General features: G+C 41.8%; 2 protein-coding genes across 5 annotated transcripts in view; one reads left to right on the top strand and one right to left on the bottom strand.

The window, feature by feature from the left end:
- The window catches only part of myom2b (myomesin 2b), a 31,653-nt gene extending 26,509 nt beyond the window's left edge, over positions 1–5,144 (bottom strand). For 3 of the 4 annotated variants that reach the window (XR_009794153.1, XM_061814271.1, XM_061814273.1), the window contains exons 1-2: positions 5,060–5,144; positions 931–1,025 (exon numbers count right to left, since the gene is read on the bottom strand). Coding sequence is in view for 2 of the 4 variants with exons in the window: in XM_061814271.1 (XP_061670255.1) it covers positions 931–1,013 (83 nt within the window). In the remaining 2 variants the exon portion in view is untranslated. The remainder of the gene's footprint in view (positions 1–930; positions 1,026–5,059) is intronic. The other variant, XM_061814272.1, reaches the window with a different exon arrangement.
- Positions 5,145–7,650: 2,506 nt separating this feature from the next.
- rnaset2 (ribonuclease T2) lies at positions 7,651–18,734 on the top strand. Its single transcript, XM_061814275.1, has 10 exons — positions 7,651–7,807; positions 10,454–10,525; positions 10,614–10,668; positions 11,153–11,205; positions 16,875–16,932; positions 17,008–17,072; positions 17,201–17,314; positions 17,404–17,449; positions 17,532–17,606; positions 17,715–18,734. Exons 1-10 carry the CDS (start codon positions 7,788–7,790, stop codon positions 17,862–17,864), a joined length of 708 nt encoding a protein of 235 aa, XP_061670259.1. The 5' UTR covers positions 7,651–7,787; the 3' UTR covers positions 17,865–18,734.
- The last annotated feature ends 7 nt before the right edge of the window (positions 18,735–18,741 follow it).

Genomic DNA, 18,741 nt, shown 5'->3' with positions numbered 1-18,741 from the left:
AGGCAGAAAAGTGAAGAGCAGGGGAAGAAATGTTTTTTTTAAAGAGGGAAGTCAAGTGAATCACAGCAAACAAACACAAGACACTAAACAGAGATTCCAGGCACTACGACGTAATGTGGCAGAAAATGTCACTTGTATTCTTTGCGTGAAAAGACAGAAGTGAGTTTGGGCAGACGAGAGTTAGCGTGTCAAACAGCTGAGAGCAGTGCTTGATCTCCTTTTCTTCTTAATGCAGCCTGTCAGAATGGACACAACTATTCTCTCCAGAGTGTTTAGACTGCCGTCCAAACACGAGGCACGATCCGCAGAGAACTCGTGTTACTTGTCACGCGCCATCGCGGCCATTTTCATTCCACCGAAGTTAAAGTGAATTCATCTTGTCTTAAAGTCTGCCGTACATTCGTGTTCTTATTTTATGATATTATGAATTGCAAGTGTTGCACTTCTGGCTGCGTGTGCAGGCAGTGGTTACAGCTGTTAAAGCAGGGGTGTCAAACTCATTTTTTGTCACGGGCCACATTTTAGATACTGCTTCCCTCACAGGGCCGTTATGACTGCGAAACCATAAAAATCTTTATCTGCCTCATCATATTTACACGTGAAATTTATGAGCTAGTTTTGGAATCAGAAATCAATGGTCGTGTGTTTTTCAACCATAGTTAATGTTTGGTAACATTTAAGATGCTTATAATATCTTATCATTTCTGATATATGACAATTTGAAATTTCAGTACAGATTTTCACAAGAATCATGAAAGTTCACGGGACACACGAAATCATGTGGTGAGCCAGATCTGGGCCCCAGGCCTTGAGTTTGACACCTATGTGTTAATGCAATACGATTAGTACGAAGACTATCAACATGATAAGAGTGATTATCACACTCTGCTTCAAATGGAGTCGACATTTCAACCTGCGCATTTCTTGTACCTGCTGTACTCTTTAACCACATACTGGCTCTGTTTATGGTGGTAATCTTCGTTGTAACTTCTTCGCTTGATCAAGCCAGACATGACGATAAGGACCTGTTGGACCAACGACACCCCCCCCCCCCCCACACACACACACACACACACACACACACACTTATCCGTACAAGAACACGTGACGGAACACTTCCTGAAATAAAACACGGCACGGTGATAACTACACACATAAATGTAAAAAATTGATTTTAAAATAAAGATAAAGATAAAATGATTTTTTGTGTGATACAGCTGCAAATAAGTATTTGAACACCTGTATATCAGCTAGAATTCTGACCCTCAAAGACCTGTTAGTCCCCCTTTAAAAGTCCACCTCCACTCCTGAATCAGATGCACCTGTGTGGGGTCGTTAGCTGCATAAAGACACCTCTCCACCCCATACAATCAGTAAGACTCAAACTTGTAACATGGCCAAGACCAAAGAGCTGTCCAAAGACACCAGAGACAAAATTGTACAACTCCACACGGCTGGAAAGGGCTACAGAGAAATTGCCAAGCAGCTTGGTGGAAAAATGTCCACTGTTGGAGCAATCATTAGAAAATGGAAGAAGCTAAAAACATGACGGTCAATCTAAATCGGAGTGGAGCCCCATGCAAGATATCATCTCGTGGGGTCTCAATGTTCCTTAGAAAGGTGAGGAATCACGACAGGACTTGGTCAGTGACCTGAAAAGAGCTGGGACCACCGTTTCCAAGCTGACTGTTGGTAATACACTAAGACGTCATGGTTTGAAATCATGCGTGGCACGGAAGGTTCCCCTGCTTAAACCAGCACATGTCAAGGCCTGTCTTAAGGTTGCCAATGACCATTTGGATGATATAGAGGAGTCATGAGAGAAGTTTTGTTGGTCAGATGAGACCAAAATGGAACTTTCTGCTCATAATTCCACTAACCATGTTTGGAGGAAGACGAATTATGAGTTCCATCTCAAGAACACCATCCCTACTGTGAAGAGTGGGGGTGGTAGCATCATGCTTTGGGGGTGTTTTTCTGCACATGGGACAGGACGACTGCACTGTATTAAGGAGAGGATGACTGCGGCCATGTATTGTGAGATTTTGGGGAACAACCTCTTTCCCTCAGTCAGAGCATTGAAGATGGGTCGTGGCCGGGTCTTTCAACATGACAATGACCCGAAGCACACAGCCAGGAAAAACAAGGAGTGGCTCCGTAAGAAGCATATCAAGGTTCTGGCATGGCCTAGCCAGTCTCCAGACTTAAACCCAATAAAAAAATCTTTGGAGGGTGCTGAAACTCCGTGATTCTCAGTGACAGCCCAGAAACCTGTCTGATCTAGAAAAAAATCTGTGTGGAGGAGTGGGCCAAAATCCCTCCAACTACAGGAAACGTTTGACCTCTGTAATTGCAAACAAAGGCTACTGTACCAAATATTAACATTGGTTTTCTCATGTCTTATTTGCAGCTGTATCACACAAATAAATCGTTAAAAAAATCATAGATTGTGATTTCTGGATTTTTCTTTTTAGATGATCTCTCTCACAGTGGACATGCACCTACAATGAAAATTTCAGACTCCTCCATGATTTCTAAGTGGGAGAACTTGCAGTATAGCAGGTTGTTCAAATACTTATTTTCTTCACTGTACCTTGAACATGACCTTTGGCAATCTAATGGTAACAAAAGTTGACTAACGACAGCTGACAATTTTGGGGGCGGGGGGTTGCAATATAAACTCCCACCCACTAGTTTAGAACTGTAGAAGATCATCCTGAGAACTAACGCAAATATTTTCGCCCTTTTACATGGTGAAGAAAATATCAGAGATCCTTCTCGGTATGACGCAGTACCTAAAGAGGTGTCCAGTATTGCATTAGCACCCTGTCCAAAATGGAATTTGAACACATGGCCACACACATTCCTACAGATGGAAATATTGCGTTCTCATTGGCAGCCTTACAGCGACAAGGTGACACATAGACATAAAGAAGGCACGTGCTCACACGAATAAACAAAGACAAGAGAGTCGTTTTGGGAATAGGAATCAGTGGTGGACACAGCATAATATTTTCCATCACTAAATCCAGGCAGCTATAGCACTGTTTTAATTAAAATCATCACTGAGGGCTATGGATTAAAGTGCCTTAATCTTACGGCATAATGAATATGATGACAATGCAGTACACAGAAACAGATTTCTATAAAATACATATCATGCTGACACTTGAACTGATCTTCCTCTCAAACTTCTTCAAAAGGACTCAGGACATAGAACTCCCCTATTCGCGCATTTCTGAAACATCCACTTCATTTTGGAGACCCTCACCCGTGTTTAAGGGAAAATCTCGTGCCACCCAAGCTTGCCAATTCAGTACGCAGGGAAAAAGCAAAAATTATATCATAACACCTGACCCAACAATCCGAGCCCTACAGTCTTCTGAGCAATGATAATCCAGAAAGTCAATCCAGTCCCGTGGAACTGACAGTATACCGTAATTCCCGGCCAACGGAGCGCACCTGGTTATAAGCCTCACCAAGTACATTTGTAAAAGAAATACCATTTGGTACATACATACGCCGCTGCTGTGTAAAAGCCGCAAGAGCCCACATTGAAACTGAAGTATGTCTTATGCCCATATTTAGTCATGACTCCATAATTTCCTCATGTCCTTAGTGGGGCTCTGCTCTGTAGCCAGATGTGTCCTTGGGCGCATCTCTGCACGTATGCTAACCTTGATGAACTGCATACTGGACACTTTGTAATAATCCATGGCCAGCTAGAACCGGTTGAGATAGAAACCCTTTGTCCAAGTGGAAAGCCCCAATGTCATGCCACAAGTTTGATACCACCTATGGTCCGTACTTCTGACAAGATAAAAGATGTGTGCGTTCTCTTTACCTTCGCACTTGTGATCTGCTCTCTACAGCCATTTTCTGTAACTCATAAGTGCCCTGAATATTCTATAAGTAAATTCTTCGAAGAAACTGTTCATCATCTCCACCCCTTATTTGGATAACCAACATTCTCACTACCTGAAATTAAAGGAACACGCAGAGCGAAAAAAGCGTCCTCCAAAAAAACCCACATTGAAACCTACAGTGAAACATGAGATATTTACAAAGAAATACATAGAATTTAACGCTAGCACCGCCGTGCTAATGCTCACGTTAGTGCTAACGCTATTGCCACGCTAACGCTAGCGCCACGCTAACTCTTGCACCGCAGTAACAGGGCCGGTTTAAAAAAAAAAAAAAACATTCTGGTAAAAATCACAGACACGGCAACGCTAACAGGGCCGGTAAAAGTCACTTCCTCAGCACGTATAGTCCACAGGTCTCACTCTTACTTTTTCCGCTCGAGTGCCCCCTTGCGGCCATTAGGAAAAAAAATGCACAAATTAGCCGCATCACCTCATAAGCCGCAGGGTTGAAAGCGTGTGAAAAAAGTCGTGGCTTATAGGCTGGAAATGAAAAATATTAGTTTGTTTTATATGCCACATTGATCCACTTACACATCCAGCAAACAATAAAACAATTACGACTCTGGGGGCATCCAAATTGCAAGACGGTCATGTCAGTGGGTCACTTCTGGCCGCGTACAAGTGCCCCACGGCACCCGAACCTCTCGCTCTGTAACAGTACACCTCTAAATGCTCAGCTAAAACCGTACAAACATGTAACATTCTTACACTGCATAAAACAACACGCATGCAATGTCTAAGAGGCCTTAACAAAGTCACATGACCTTTACATTATCTGGAAGACCTGAAATGGTCATTTGGACACGATGGCAAAAGGCCAGAAAAAATCTGGGATGTTGCTGCGGCCCACATGCAAACAAGAGTCCGCATCATTGATAGATTTCATTTTACTGGACGGCGAATACATTTGAAAACATCTCGTTGACACCTCTGTTTGTACTATGATTTACATACCACCTTTATTTTGTCAAATCTCAGCGTAAAACTATTAAACAGCTTCTTTTTTTTTGTGCCCCCCTGAAGCATCTCCCTGTTCCCACCTGCACTCTCCAATTAAGAAGACAAGTCGATTAGAATTCCAAACCCGCGAAGGACACGAAAGAATTATAATATTTTGACAAAGCTTTGCTCACCCCTCGAGATTTCCCTTTGCAGAGACTTCGGTTGTCAGCCTAAATCCACGGGGGGAGCCTAAACCCAGTACCGGGCCAGCTAAACCTTCAGCGTCCCCGATGGACCCCCACCTGCTTCTCCCTGAGGCCTTAAAAGGAAAGAGAGGTGACTATAAATAACTGGAATCCTTCAAGACTCGGGGTTACTATAACCAGGCATCTACTAGATTATCACTTTGTTAGTATTTGCGGCATGCAAGTTTAATAACACCCCGGGATAAAGGACTGGTGAAGTCTTGCATCTATAAAAGCTGGTCTGGACACTGGCAAGAATGTGAGAAATATTTCATGAATTACTCATTACATTTTTTTGGTTTTTTGAAGAGGCAGTAGGGAAAAAAAAACTTGCCAAGCTATATTTCAACATTTTAAAGGTTACTGGATTACAACACGGTAATAAAGCCGCAATTTAAAGAAAGCAAAAATGCTGTATTGTATTGTAATTGCATTTTTTTTCAATTAAACAAGGGCCTAATGTTCAGAGGATAAAGATTGAAATTACAAGAAAAAAATTGTTTATAAGAAAATATTTTTTACTATTAGGCAATGTCAGGCAATGCCATTAAAGTAGGAAAGGTTAAACTATGAATTTTTTTAACCAAGCAATTAAAAGATGCGATTTCAGTTCCTGTAAGAAAAAAACATTTGGAAAAATCACATATTTATGACCATTTTGAGGTTCACCTAAGCTAAATAATCATTTCATTCTAGGTTCATTGATTACATTTTATTTCATTACCTCAACTTTATAAAAATCCAAATCTGAATGCAAAAAGATATTTATGCTGCAAAGATGACTTTTTTTCCTTTTAAAAATGGCTTTTTTCTTAATATTCTGACTAGTTTCTCTGTTGCTATTTTGATATCATTCTTAGTTTTTATTCCTGTATAATTTGGCCCTTCTTCCTTGAATATTGAAGCATTAAATTTTAATATGGCAATGTGAGGTCTATAATCAGTAGCCTAGCAGCATCATTGCCAAAGTCGTTTTTCAGGTTTTTTTTTTTTCCCAAAAAAAGAATAACACTACAAATTCAACAAACTGGAAGGGTCCGCTTATTTGAATCCAACCTTTGTGGATATTATCTCGACCTGGATGACTCTGAAACTACACAGACATAAAAATATAATTATAATAATTTTGAAAATTGTAACCAAAAGAGTCTCTTTTATTGATATTGTTAGAATGTTTGTAACAAAGGGAATTATGATATTAGGCTAATGTAAGCCACTGTCGTGTCTGTCTAATCGCTTTTTAACAAGTAGCGCCGTCCCTCCTCAAATTGTTTTTTCTTAAATTGGATATGTCTTCAGACACCATGTTGCATGCTGAACTTTAGCCAGGGCTTATTTATAAGACAAGATACAGTTACAGGAGGGACAGTGGAGTGGCTGTAAAGCATTGGCTCACAGTTCTAAGGACCGGGGTTCAAATCTCAGCCCCGCTTGTGTGGAGTGCGCAAGTTGTCCCCGTGCCTGCGTGGGTTTCCTCCGGGCACTCCAGTTTCCTCCCACATCCCCAAAACATGCAACATTAACATCTTAACATCTCAAATTGCCCATAGGTGTGATTGTGAGTGCGACTGTTGTCCATCTCTGTGTGCCCTGCGATTGGCTGGCAACCGCTTGAGAGTGTAACCTGCCTCCTTCCCGATGACAGCTGGGATTGGCACTCCCACGGCCCACGTGAGGATAAGCGGCTAAGAACATGGATGGATGGATACAATTCCATTCAGCCCTATTCCTAACATGATTCATAATTGGTGAAAAGAGACTAAAATCACTCATTACCTCTTTTTCATTCTTTCTTTCTTTCAACTTTTCTGGACTTGTAATGAAATGTTCTCTCCACAAGTGAGCATTTGCTAAAAGTATTTCTCATCTAAAGTGAGGCAAAAAAGAGCCCTCTGTTGGCCAGAGTTGAGCACGGCGACAACAAAGCGCGGTGATATTTTTAGCACATTATGTTGCTGGCTGACAGGGACAAGTTGGAAAGTCAATGCTCTGCGGTAGCTAAGTGGTGGTCATTTTCTTCTAGTCCCGAGTGACACAGCCCAGTGAATGATTCTTTCTGCTCCCCTGACAAGCTTAATTTTGCGCATTAGATCAGAATGACTCATTCATTTAATAAAAGCCCCGTGGCAATTCATACACTTAATCGAGTTTGTCTAATGAACATGGATTTGTGAAAGTCAATGAAAAAAGAAAAAATACATTAAAAAGGCGAATAAGTTCCGCTGATTAAATGGATATTATTATAGTGTATGCTGTATTTAACAGCAAAATATTTGTAATTCTACTTTGCAGTGGTGTTGCATCATATTTACCATTATATTTAAATAAGAACGTTTCTACATATTTATCTTTTCGCCTGCAAGTGAACAGTTGCAGCCTTGCCGAGGCGCGAACTCTGAACGTCCAAAATGTCACAATATCACTCCTGTAAATGCAGTTTTGGGGATTTCGGGCTTATTTGTTCGTATTATTTGTGCGCTTCCGAGCGCTGATCGGAGTTGACACGGTTTACCACGTGACCCAGAATATTTGATGACGTGATTGGCTAAAGCGGCAGGCGAGAAGCGGAAGTACATGACGGACGTAAACAACCTCGGACGCCAACGGAATGGAAATCGTCGCTCGCTTCCACTAATAATATGAACTAACATGAGTGGAAAGCCTTCGCGAAACAATGTTGCCGCATAGGACGAAGTAAGTTGCCGTTAAAATATATATTACCGACTCTTGTTCAGAGCTGAACGTATTGTACTGCTTTTGTGGTCACTCGTAACTCATTTGAATGTCATTTCTTGCGTAGTTCTCGGAGCGTTGCACTTTGAGCTTTCGCCACACTTATGAATTACGGCCGATGACTAAGTAGACAAAGACAATTCCGTCAAATCAAAGTGTTATTGTCTTTGTAAAAGCACTGCCAGTTGTATTATTTTAACAATTTATTTATTGGTGTTGTGATGGATTTTTGTGGTTTGAGTTGTTTGGACGTTCAAGGACGATTTCGCAAATAGCCTAACGCAATTCAGGTTTTCCTGATTGGCACATGTGGGACCTCCCCACTAACCTCTATGTTCCATCACCAACTTTTTTCTTTTAAAATAACTAAAAGAAGAGGAAGACGAATTGAATATAGTCATTTGGACCGAAGGCAAACGCAGTCATGGGGCCCTACGGATCTATGTACCAAAAATTATTTTCCATCTATCCATTTTCTTAGCCGTTTATCCTCACAAGGGTCGCAGGTAGTGCTGGAGGCTATTCCAGCTGTCAACGGGCAGGAGGTGGGGTACACCATGAAGTGGTTGCCAGCCAATCGCAGCAAAACGTATTTTGCATCTTAATATTTATGATCAACAACAAAAAAAATGAATTTGAGAACATTTTTCCTGAGATAGATTAAGTCCTTGAAAAAGTGCTCTCAAAATACTATTGTTCATCCAACCATTTCCTGTAGTGCTTATCCTCACTTGGATGGCGGGCGTGCAGGACCCTATCCCAGTGGGTGAGCGGTAGTGCACACCCTGAATTACCATTCACACCTATGGGGAATTTACAGTCTTCAATTAACTTACTGTGCATGTTTTTGGGATTTTGGAGGAAACCGGAGTACCCGTAGAAAACCCAAAGCATCATTTGTGTCACCCTCCCGTTCATTTCTACTGCAGCCTCCTCAGCCGACACTGACAGCAGTGCTACTGCGGCTGGCGAGAGCGGGTGGGTCTTGTTATTGTTGGTTTAGCGCATTGGTGTCACTGTAAAAAAGGTTGGAAAACATGTGGTAGTTTGGATTAATAAAAGAATTATAAAATCTTGAACCACAGGGATAATTCTGCTTCATTTTCCTTTTCTTGACAAGGCGCCGAGAAGTTTGTTTCCTGAATCACATCTGCTCGTGCACAAAAAGAAGTCTGGAATACAGAAAAACATAGTTCATTGCATGACAAGACAGGGGAAACAGTCGAAAATAATCAGCGTGATAAAAAATAGCTAATGATATAATAATGATAAGCATGATGGTCTTTATATCAGGGGTGCTCAATGCGTCGATCGTGAGGTAGTTTCGGTTGAACGCGACGGCGTGCTGAGGGAGAAAAAAAAAAAGACATCCGTATTTTTTTTTATTTATTTATTTATTTTTTTTTTAGCTCACTGCGCACATGCAAACAACGACAGTACAGGAAAACACGCTGTCAGTGAGTTCCCCCCTATTTTAAGGTCTCGGTTAATTACGAAATCTTAAACATGAGTATGAATGCTGGAGTGAAGAAGACAAAAACGTATCTTACATACGGAATGGGAGGCGGATAATTTTTTTAACAATGTCATTTTTGAGTGCGTTTGCCTCATCTGCTAGTGAAGTGAAATGTGTAGCGGTGTTTTCGAACTGTTTATGGAAAATACGACACCGCCATTCCGCCGAAAAGCAAGGTGAGAATGAGAAAACTGAACGAACTAAAATCCCAATTGGCCACACAGCAGTCACTTTTCACATAATATAGTTATAACAGCGAAAGCCGCCACCATCGTCACATCAGACATAAAAGAGGCATAGCTGACTCGTTGTTCCGATCTTTTAAAAATAAGGCGGGAATATTATCTTCAATAAAATCTCTGCAGCTGGAAAGGTGCCGTGAAGCCCTGGCTGATGTGCGGAAGGACATCGGAGATTGTGAGTGTTTCTCACTGCAGTTGGACGAATCCACTGATGCGAGTGGCACAGCATTTGTGTGCATTTTCATTCGTATGGCGTTTAGCGATCATCAATGTGAACTCAGATATTTACAAAAAAATGTATAAAGTTAATTATGTTGTGTAATATTGGCTCATGCGGTTATGCAAGGCACACAAACATACATTTACACATAAAGAATCCTCACTATTAGGTTGTACCCCGTCTCCTGCCCGTTGACAGCTGGGATAGGCTCCAGCACTCCCTGCGATCCTTGTGAGGATAAGCGGCAAAGAAAATGGATGGATGTTTTGCATTTTTGTAGTGGGTGGATCTTTGTGACTTGGTCATTTAAAAAAAAGAAAAAAGTCACCCCACACCCCCGTCGATCGCGAGAGGCTTGAAGTAGATCTTGGGGTAAATAAGTCTGGGCACCCCTGCTTTATATGTTAAAGCATTTTGATGTATGTTGACTAAGAAGAAGACATCATCAGTTTTTATGAAACCTTTGTGGGTCCTTGTAAATCTCTGGGCCCCAATCGAGTGCTTGTGTGTGGCTAGTGCTAAATCCAGTCCATTCCTGACAAAAATTGTATTTCTTTTTCTTCTGTAGTCTATGTAGGATTAGTGCCTTGATAAGAAAGTATTAATTTGAGGTCTCCCTTTTTCCAAAGCTCCAGTATGAGTCTCAGCTCTCCTCTTCTGCTCTTCCTGGCAGCGGTATCTGCCTTTGCTATGTCGCCTCCGTAAGTGCAGGGAACCCCGCTCATTATTACTGCATCATTTTTAAGTGTATTAAGAATTGTTCCTCTGCTCTGCATTTTTTTTTTTAAGACACATGTGGACGAAACTCATCCTCACCCACCACTGGCCCATGACTTTCTGTAGTGTGAGTATCCTTCAAAACATTTTAGTCAAAAAACATGTTTAGAATATCTCGTTGAGTAATTGGAGGAAAAGCTGCGAATCATTAACCTCTTTTATCTATGATGTGCAAAAATAAAATGTTATCTTGGTTCGGGGAAGCTTTGCCACTGACTCAGCTTTGAAACTCGTGATGTCTTGTGACGTCAAAGTCACAAGATTGTTTGCTTTTGATTGTGGCAACGTGCAGTCCCGAGTGGCACAGTGTTTTGCAAGCCTTAATTTTGTCCATGTTTGCTTCTTTTAACGATGTGTGCAATGCTAATAGTGCTGATGCATGCTGTTTTTGATATCCCTCGCAGGGGATGACTTAACTATCTTCTGTGTTGTTCTTTTGTTCCCCGCATTTGACCGTTTCACTTTAGGCTTAATGTGTAATTCCTGTTAGTGCATTTGGTGGACAACTGTGAGTATCAATGCCTGTCATGAGACTCTGTGGTAAATTTCAGATGGAGTCCTGTCATCATCTTAATGTTAGCTACTGGACGCTACATGGACTCTGGTAAGTGTGCGTGTGTTGACGCACATTGATCTACAGTATGTACTTCTCAAACCACCAAATGTTGTGCATATAAGCATAAAACATTGTACACTGAAAAAAATTTATCGAATGAATCGAATAGAATGCCTGCGATTGGCTGGCAACTAGTTCAGGGTGTACCCCGCCTCCTGCCGGATGAGAGCTGGAATTGGCTCTAGCACTCCCGTGACCCTCGTAAGGATAAGCGGCTAAGAAAATGGATGGATGGAGAATATAATGTCATTCATTGTCATTATACAGGCGGAGGAACAGTTAAAAGATGGAGGTACACACTGGAAAGGAGACGAATGAAGATTAGCTCAAGTAAAACAGAACATATGCGCGTGAATGAGAGGGGCGGAGGGTGATTAGTGAAGCTCCAGGGAGAAGAGATAGCGAAGGTGGAAAATTTCAAATACTTGGGGTCAACAATACAGAGCAATGGTGAGTGTGGTAAGGAAGTGAAGAAACGGGTCCAAGCGGGGGCTAGGATGAAGGGTAAAGTTTAGAAAACAGTGGTGAGACCGGCCATGATGTACGGATTAGAGACGGTGGATCTGAAGAAACAACAGCAAGCAGAACTGGAGGTAGCAGAAATGAAGATGTTGAGGTTCTCGCTCGGAGGAAGCATGTTGGATAGGATTAGAAATTATCTCATTAGAGGGACAACCAAAGTTGGATGTTTTGGAGACAAGGTTATAGAGAGCACACTTCGATGGTATGGACATGTCCAGAGGCGAGAGAGTGAGTATATTGGGAGAAGGGTGCTGAGGATGGAGCTAGCAGGCAAAAGAGCGAGATGAGGACCAAAGAGAAGATTGATGGATGTGGTGAGGGAGGACATGTGGACTGTGGGTGATAGAGAGGAAGATGCACGAGATAGGCTTAGATGGAAAAAGATGGCACGCTGTGGTGACCCCTAACAGGACAAGCCGAAAGGAAAAGAAGAACAACAAAAGTAAAATGGAGTGCATGAAATGTATTGCACAAGATGTTGAAATCAGCGTGCCTTCACATATTGATTAATAGCACAGCTTGAGGAAAAAAATGAGAGTTCAGGGTGGTGATAGCTCAGAAAAAAAAGTGTTTCTCCATCTGTTGGTCCTTGCTTTCTGCGCCTGTTCCAGATGGCAAACACTAAAACAGCTGAGAACCAGGGTGTGTAGTGTCCTGAATAATGTTCCAAGCTCTGGTGAGGCAGTGAGAGGTGTGAATATCTGCTATGGAGGAGAGAACGTACCCATTAATCTTCTGTGCTGCTTGGGTTGTCCTGTGAAGCCTTGCTCAGTCTACCTCAGTGCAGCTCCGGTACCAGATGGATACACAGCAGGTCAGCAGGCTCTCAATGGATGAACGGTAGAAGGGCAGCCACGACTTTGTGTCCAGGTTGTTTTTTTTTCTCAGGCCTCTCAGAACCTGGAGGCGCTGTGGAGGGTTCTTGATGGCCGCTGAGATGTTGTCTGCTGCTGTTGTTGTTGTAGTCAGGCAGTCACATTGTTCAGTCGTCTTCTAGTTCCGGGAAGGCAGCCACTTCCTTCGGGCGTTTCCCCAGGTCCATTACAGTCAGCGTATTGGGAGATGCTGCGTGTCGTGAGGGCCCTGTCCGCATTTCGGGCAGTGGTTGACGATAGTATTGTCGACACGAGCCATATAGTCATTGAGCATGCGGCTTCGTTCGGAACAGAGTTGCGATAGTTTGGATCTTGTGACCCGCGGAAGATCGATTTTGGTTTTGTCCACCTCAAGGGTAGGGTAGCCCCAAAGGATGACTACTGGTTTGTAGCCAGCCACCGCGTCTCCAAGATGTTGTCTGTCCTCGGGTATCAGGACACCCAGGAACCTGAACGTGTGAACTCTCTCCACACACTCGCCGTTCATGAAAAGGGGAGGTTGTGCAGTACTGTTCCTCCTGAACTCTACAATGAACTTGTTTTTGTCGTGTTCAGTGCCAGATTTTTTTTCTGAACACCAGGTTATGAGCTTCTGTACCGGCTGCCTCGTCTCCCTTTGAGCTCAGCCCGACCACTGTTGTGTTTTCAGTGAATTTGACAGTTATTTTTGTGGACTGGGATGCAGTCAAACATGTGGAGGCAGTGCAGGAGGGGGCTCACTATGCAGCCCTGTTTTGAGCCAGTGCTCAATCTGCGGGTGGTCAGGGGAGCGCTGGAGGAGCTGAGTCTTGCTGGGATGATTCAAAGCGAACAGAGAAGCTGTTGAACTCCTCTGCCAATGACTCGCTTGTGTTTCCTGGTGTCACATGACAACCTTTGAAGTTTGTGAGACTTTGCGACATCTCCAGAGGTCTTTGCATAAGCGAAGTGGTTAGAAAAAGAAAGACAAAATACAAGTAAAAGCACTGATGAGAGCCATAAATCACTCCATCCGCGTGTGCCGCCATCTTGCCGGAATTGAGTGCAAGACTTTTGTTTTTGCTCCCATTTTTCATAAGCTGAACTCAAAGGCCTCTGTTTTCATGAATAGCACATATTCAGTGCCACGTGTAGCATAACTTTGCGAGGGTTGAGGTTAGACCTGGTGTTTGTAATTTTATAAACGTGGACCAAAGCTGTGTAGTCAAAAGACAAAGGTTTGTGACGTGTGGGTGTGAACACAGTAGAATCCAGTCATATACAATTAGTGTGTCTTATTTCATTCCCTTTAAGTGTGGCACACTCGTCACACACCGACTTACTCGACATGGCGGACCGAGTACATCCAAACTTTTCAAAGCAAACTGATTTGGTCAATATAGGTTTGGAGAATCGCAAAATGTAACTTGACCGGTGTTAATTGTGTATTTAAGATGCAGAAGGAGAAACATGCACCACAAAAAGAAAAAAGAAACAGATCTAAAAGAACACTGTCTCACCACCACCAAAATGTAAATTAAAGACAAGATCTCAACGTATCTGCTAAACCAAAAATACTGATATAAAGAAAAAAAGGGTCCAAGAAAAAGGCTTTTGCTCCCTACCAGATTTAAAGCAGGTACCATTCACAATGGCAGTCACTCACATTTGAAAAATGTACAGGTGTGGTCAGTCATGGCCGCAGATATAAAGTGACGGGTGTGGTCCACCAGTCATTCCCGCAGATATAAAGTTGCGGTTGTGTGTTCTGCTTGTAATTACGAGTGTACCCCTTTAAGAGCAGAGGCGGGCGGTGTCAGGTAAACTAGGAAGTAGAAGTAGACTGAGCAGCAGCTTTTGTTAAAGACGTGTGTTACTGTTAAAAAAAAAAAAAAAGAAAATAAAAAAGAGATGTCAGGCTGTGTTTCACTTAAAGGGCTCAGCTTAGATGGAACATCGGTCAAGACTACACAAAATAAGCGACGCCTTTCAATATCTATGTATTTCTACTCGTAACAAATTTTACACGTGTGATTTTTCGTGCTCTACTGTGCAAATTTGTGAGTGCGATGGCGCGCGGCCGTGAATGTGCCCATCAAATTGCAGTGACTGCAATGGTCCTTTCTGTTTATGTAGGCCACGCTTGTTCATAACTGCACTGCTCGGCCATTTAGGAAGGGGAAGATCAGCGAGAGACACGTTGCAGATGACATTTGTGCTCTGGCGCACGTTGTGCAGATTATGAAAAAAACCCAATGTATGTGGACAAAAGGCCCATTTCTCATAAATTGTGATTACCTCACTTGTGTGGCATAAAGATCTATGATAACTAACACAAGTCGGCAGCCTTCACAAAACAATAAACACACCGTAATTTCCGGAAGACACGTCGCTCCGGAGTACAAGTCGCAACACCCATAAAATCCGTAAAAAGGAAGATAAAAACATATATAAGTCGAATTTTGGGGGAAATTGATTTGATATAATCCAACACCAAGAACAGACATTTAAAATTTAAATGAGAAACAATTTTAAATATAATATAGAATAGTGGCAAAAACAGGCTGAACGTTATGCTTACGTTACATGACACAACTGAGAATGTGCCTGGTATGTTCACATAACATTAAGAATTATTCCGATACCTTTAGCATAAATAACATACAAACAAGTTTACCAAAACCATCCGTGTGGCTCCAAATGTCCGGTAACTAAAATCCAATGAAATCTTCATCCTCGGTGTCACTTCTAAACAAGTCCGCCAACTCCAGAGGGAGACGACGTGACGCTTCCTCTCCTACGTTGCTTACGTCAGACTCATCGTCAGTGGCAGTTCCAACTAGCCTATTCCAGCCTTTCTGAATCCCGACGGGATGGTTTTGGTTGTCATGGAAGCCCATACTTTGTCGAGCCATCCAATGACTTCCTGGAGAGTTCCGGGCTGATTCACCCGGAAGCTGTGCTCTCCATCCGTCATCAGATACACAGGCCTGGAGCGCCCTCTTATAGTTGTCAGTGTGAAAATAACAGATAAAGCGAATCAAAAAATGGATGGATGGATGGATGGATGTAATAATGTGTTAATAATTTCACATATAAGTCGCTCTGGAGAATAAGTCCCACCCCCGGCCAAACTATGAAAAAAAAAAAAAAAAATTGACTTTTAGTCACGAAAATACGATATGTTGCCGTCCCTTGTTCAAAGCCAAACATATCGTACTGCATTTTCGGTCACTCAAGATATTTTGATGTCAATTCTTTGTTGTGCCTGCAATACATGGCCAGTCGAAAATGTGCAGTTTTACTGCATTAGCAGGCTCAGAAACACATCAATTAGCCAAACGTGACCACTCCTTATTTGCCTGGAACAGTTCGAAACATCTCCTTTGCATAGCTCGGGGTGCTCAATGCGCCGATTGCGATCGAGAGGTAGTCTTGGTCAATTCCGGGACGGGATGCCAAAAAAACAAAAAATCAGCCAATATTCCCTCTTAACTGCACATGTGCGCAATTGTGCACCGCTGATGCAGTCTCTTCGCAGATATTCTACATTGCGCGCAAAAAAAGAAATCCAATGCAAATTGAAAGTGTAACATCCAGCTATTCAGTTTGTGGCATTTTGCAATATGATTCAATGAGTGAGGGATGACTGGTTGTTACATCCAATGGCACAATTCACATGCGTACTGTAAAAAATGAAAAGAAGCCACTGGTTTCTTTTAGGCAGCACATAGAACTTCCTCTAAACACGACCACTGCGCTGCCCCAGTTTCTTTTTCCTAATTTACCTTGACCCCACCCTCCAGCCCCGTTCGTACAAAGACATACACTCATAATAACAAATGTTACAGTACTTACCCAGCCCATCAATGTGTTTTATAACGTCCACCGTCCACCACCCATGCTTTAGTTAGCAACACAGTCTGGGCAACGTAGAGCAAAGACGAGCTAGACATGCTACTTATGTTTACTTTGTTTATTAATGGTGAAAGTTGAAAAATAAATGCTGTTGTTTTAAGATGCAATGACTGTCGGAGTATGTGAATAATCGAAGAAAAAGTAGTTAAACTGGACGAGATTGGTATCATCATCAACCCCCACACCTCCCGTCAGTAGCTCTGCCTGCTTGAAAAGTAGATCTTGGGGTAAAAAAAGTCTGGGCGCCACTGGCATACCTAATCAGGTTGCTTTTGTACATTCGTTCACTGTATTTGAAGATATTACATTCACATGACTAAGAATTAAATAAGGGGACTTAATATACAGTACGTTACTCTGTTAATCTTAGCTTTCCTTTTTCAGGCCCGATAATGGGGCTGTTTGTAACGCATCATGGCATTTCAACTCATCTGAAATAGAGGTATTATGCTTTTTTTGAAGAGTAAAAAATAATGTGTGTGTGTGTATATATTTATATATTTTTGTCTATTTTCAGGACTTGCTCCCAGACATGGAGAGGAGTTGGCCTGATTTACTGAAACCTGCATCAGATGGATTTTGGTGAGGACATCAGCACATTTTTTCCCCCCATCAGAACTTTCAATTATTTAAATGGTAAACCATATGATTTTAATTTCTGTATGAGAAGCCAGTGCATCACTTCCGATGTGTCTGTGTGTTTGCAACAGGAAGTATGAATGGTCCAAACACGGCACATGTGCTGCCCAAGCGCCAGCACTCAACAGTCAACATAAATATTTCAGCAAAGCACTGGAACTGTACCATAAAGTGGACTTTGATAGGTAAGACCACAAAAATAAGGTTATAGTCCACCATTACACGCTTGACAACTTTCACAGTAAATTATATTTCGATGTTTCTGTTATTGTAGCACCCTTAGAAAATTTAATATCGTCCCATCGCAGGATTATTATAAAGTAAGTACAGTAGTTTGTGTTCACAGCACTTTGTATGGATGGTCAAAATGATGGAACGTTCCCCTTGTGTGCCATTTTGTAGTTTTCACAAATAGAAGCAGTCGTGGAAAATTTCTACGGCGTCAAACCTAAGATACAGTGTGTCCAACCATCGAAGGTACGAGCATCTCAAAGCAATTATGCTGGAATCACCCTGAATTTTACTCGCAGTGTGCTCTTGAGTTTGACAAAATATTTCCTTTTTTTTTTTTTTTTTTTTTTTAAGAATACTGATGTTCAGGCTTTGGGTCAGGTCGAGATTTGCTTCAGCCCCGACTTCTCCCTCTTGGACTGTGAGAAGGAGATCTCTTTCACGGGTGCCTCCGGGTTCAGAGTCTGTAACCCCGACATGCCAGTTTACTATCCCCCACTTTGAAAACACAAGCACAATAACACACTACGGCGTTTAGCAATATACAAGTATTGTCCACACTCTTCGTTTACCTCTTAACTGTACTGTAAGTTCAGCAAGTAGCGACACATGCACAGGCTGAGACAAACAGGCTTCCTTCAGTGTAATATTATACCCATCCCCACCCAACTAGTTTCCATTTTTTGTCAGCGTGCTGCGCATTACATTTTCAACCCATCTAATGAACAATATTCTTCAATGTTCTGCTGTTTTGTTTTGTTTTTAATTAGTGTACTGTAATTTCCGGCCTACAGAGCGCAACTGGTTTTAATCCTCACCCAGTATGGCTTATAGGCCGGAAATTACCGTAATAGATATGTTTGCGTCATAATTTTTTTTTTTTTTTCAACTTAATTCTACCACAGGTTTCATCTATTTGAGTTGTTTTGAAAAAATGGATGTCGAAGCGTGTGCCTATACAGGTTGTTTACACTATCAATATTAACGTGTATTATTATTGTCTTGTTGTAGTCTTTTAGACTGTGTCAGGGCTAATTTTGAGATATCAATAATGATCCATTTACTTCATAGAGGCAAAATTAAATTTGGGGAAAGTTGAAGATTATTAAAAATGAATGTGCCGCTGTTTTGGGATTCTGTTCCATCATGTATGGAGCAGAATCCAGAGAAACTTTCCAGTGTTCATCAGATAGTGTTAAAGTTTGTTTTTGTTTTGTTTTTTCTGAATGCAAAGTTGATCAATATTATATGATTAGAGTGCAATTTTGGTTTTGTTTTGTTTTTTCATATGGTAAATGCATAAGGTGAGGTAATCGTAGGAATTTTTTTTACATTAACAAAGGCAGTTACTGTCAATAAAATTTTATAGATTCATTGCTTG

The sequence above is a fragment of the Syngnathoides biaculeatus genome, chromosome 3 (genome assembly GCF_019802595.1).
Source record: "Syngnathoides biaculeatus isolate LvHL_M chromosome 3, ASM1980259v1, whole genome shotgun sequence".
In the NCBI taxonomy this organism is placed as follows: domain Eukaryota; kingdom Metazoa; phylum Chordata; class Actinopteri; order Syngnathiformes; family Syngnathidae; genus Syngnathoides; species Syngnathoides biaculeatus.
This window is presented reverse-complemented; position numbering and strand designations above follow the sequence as displayed.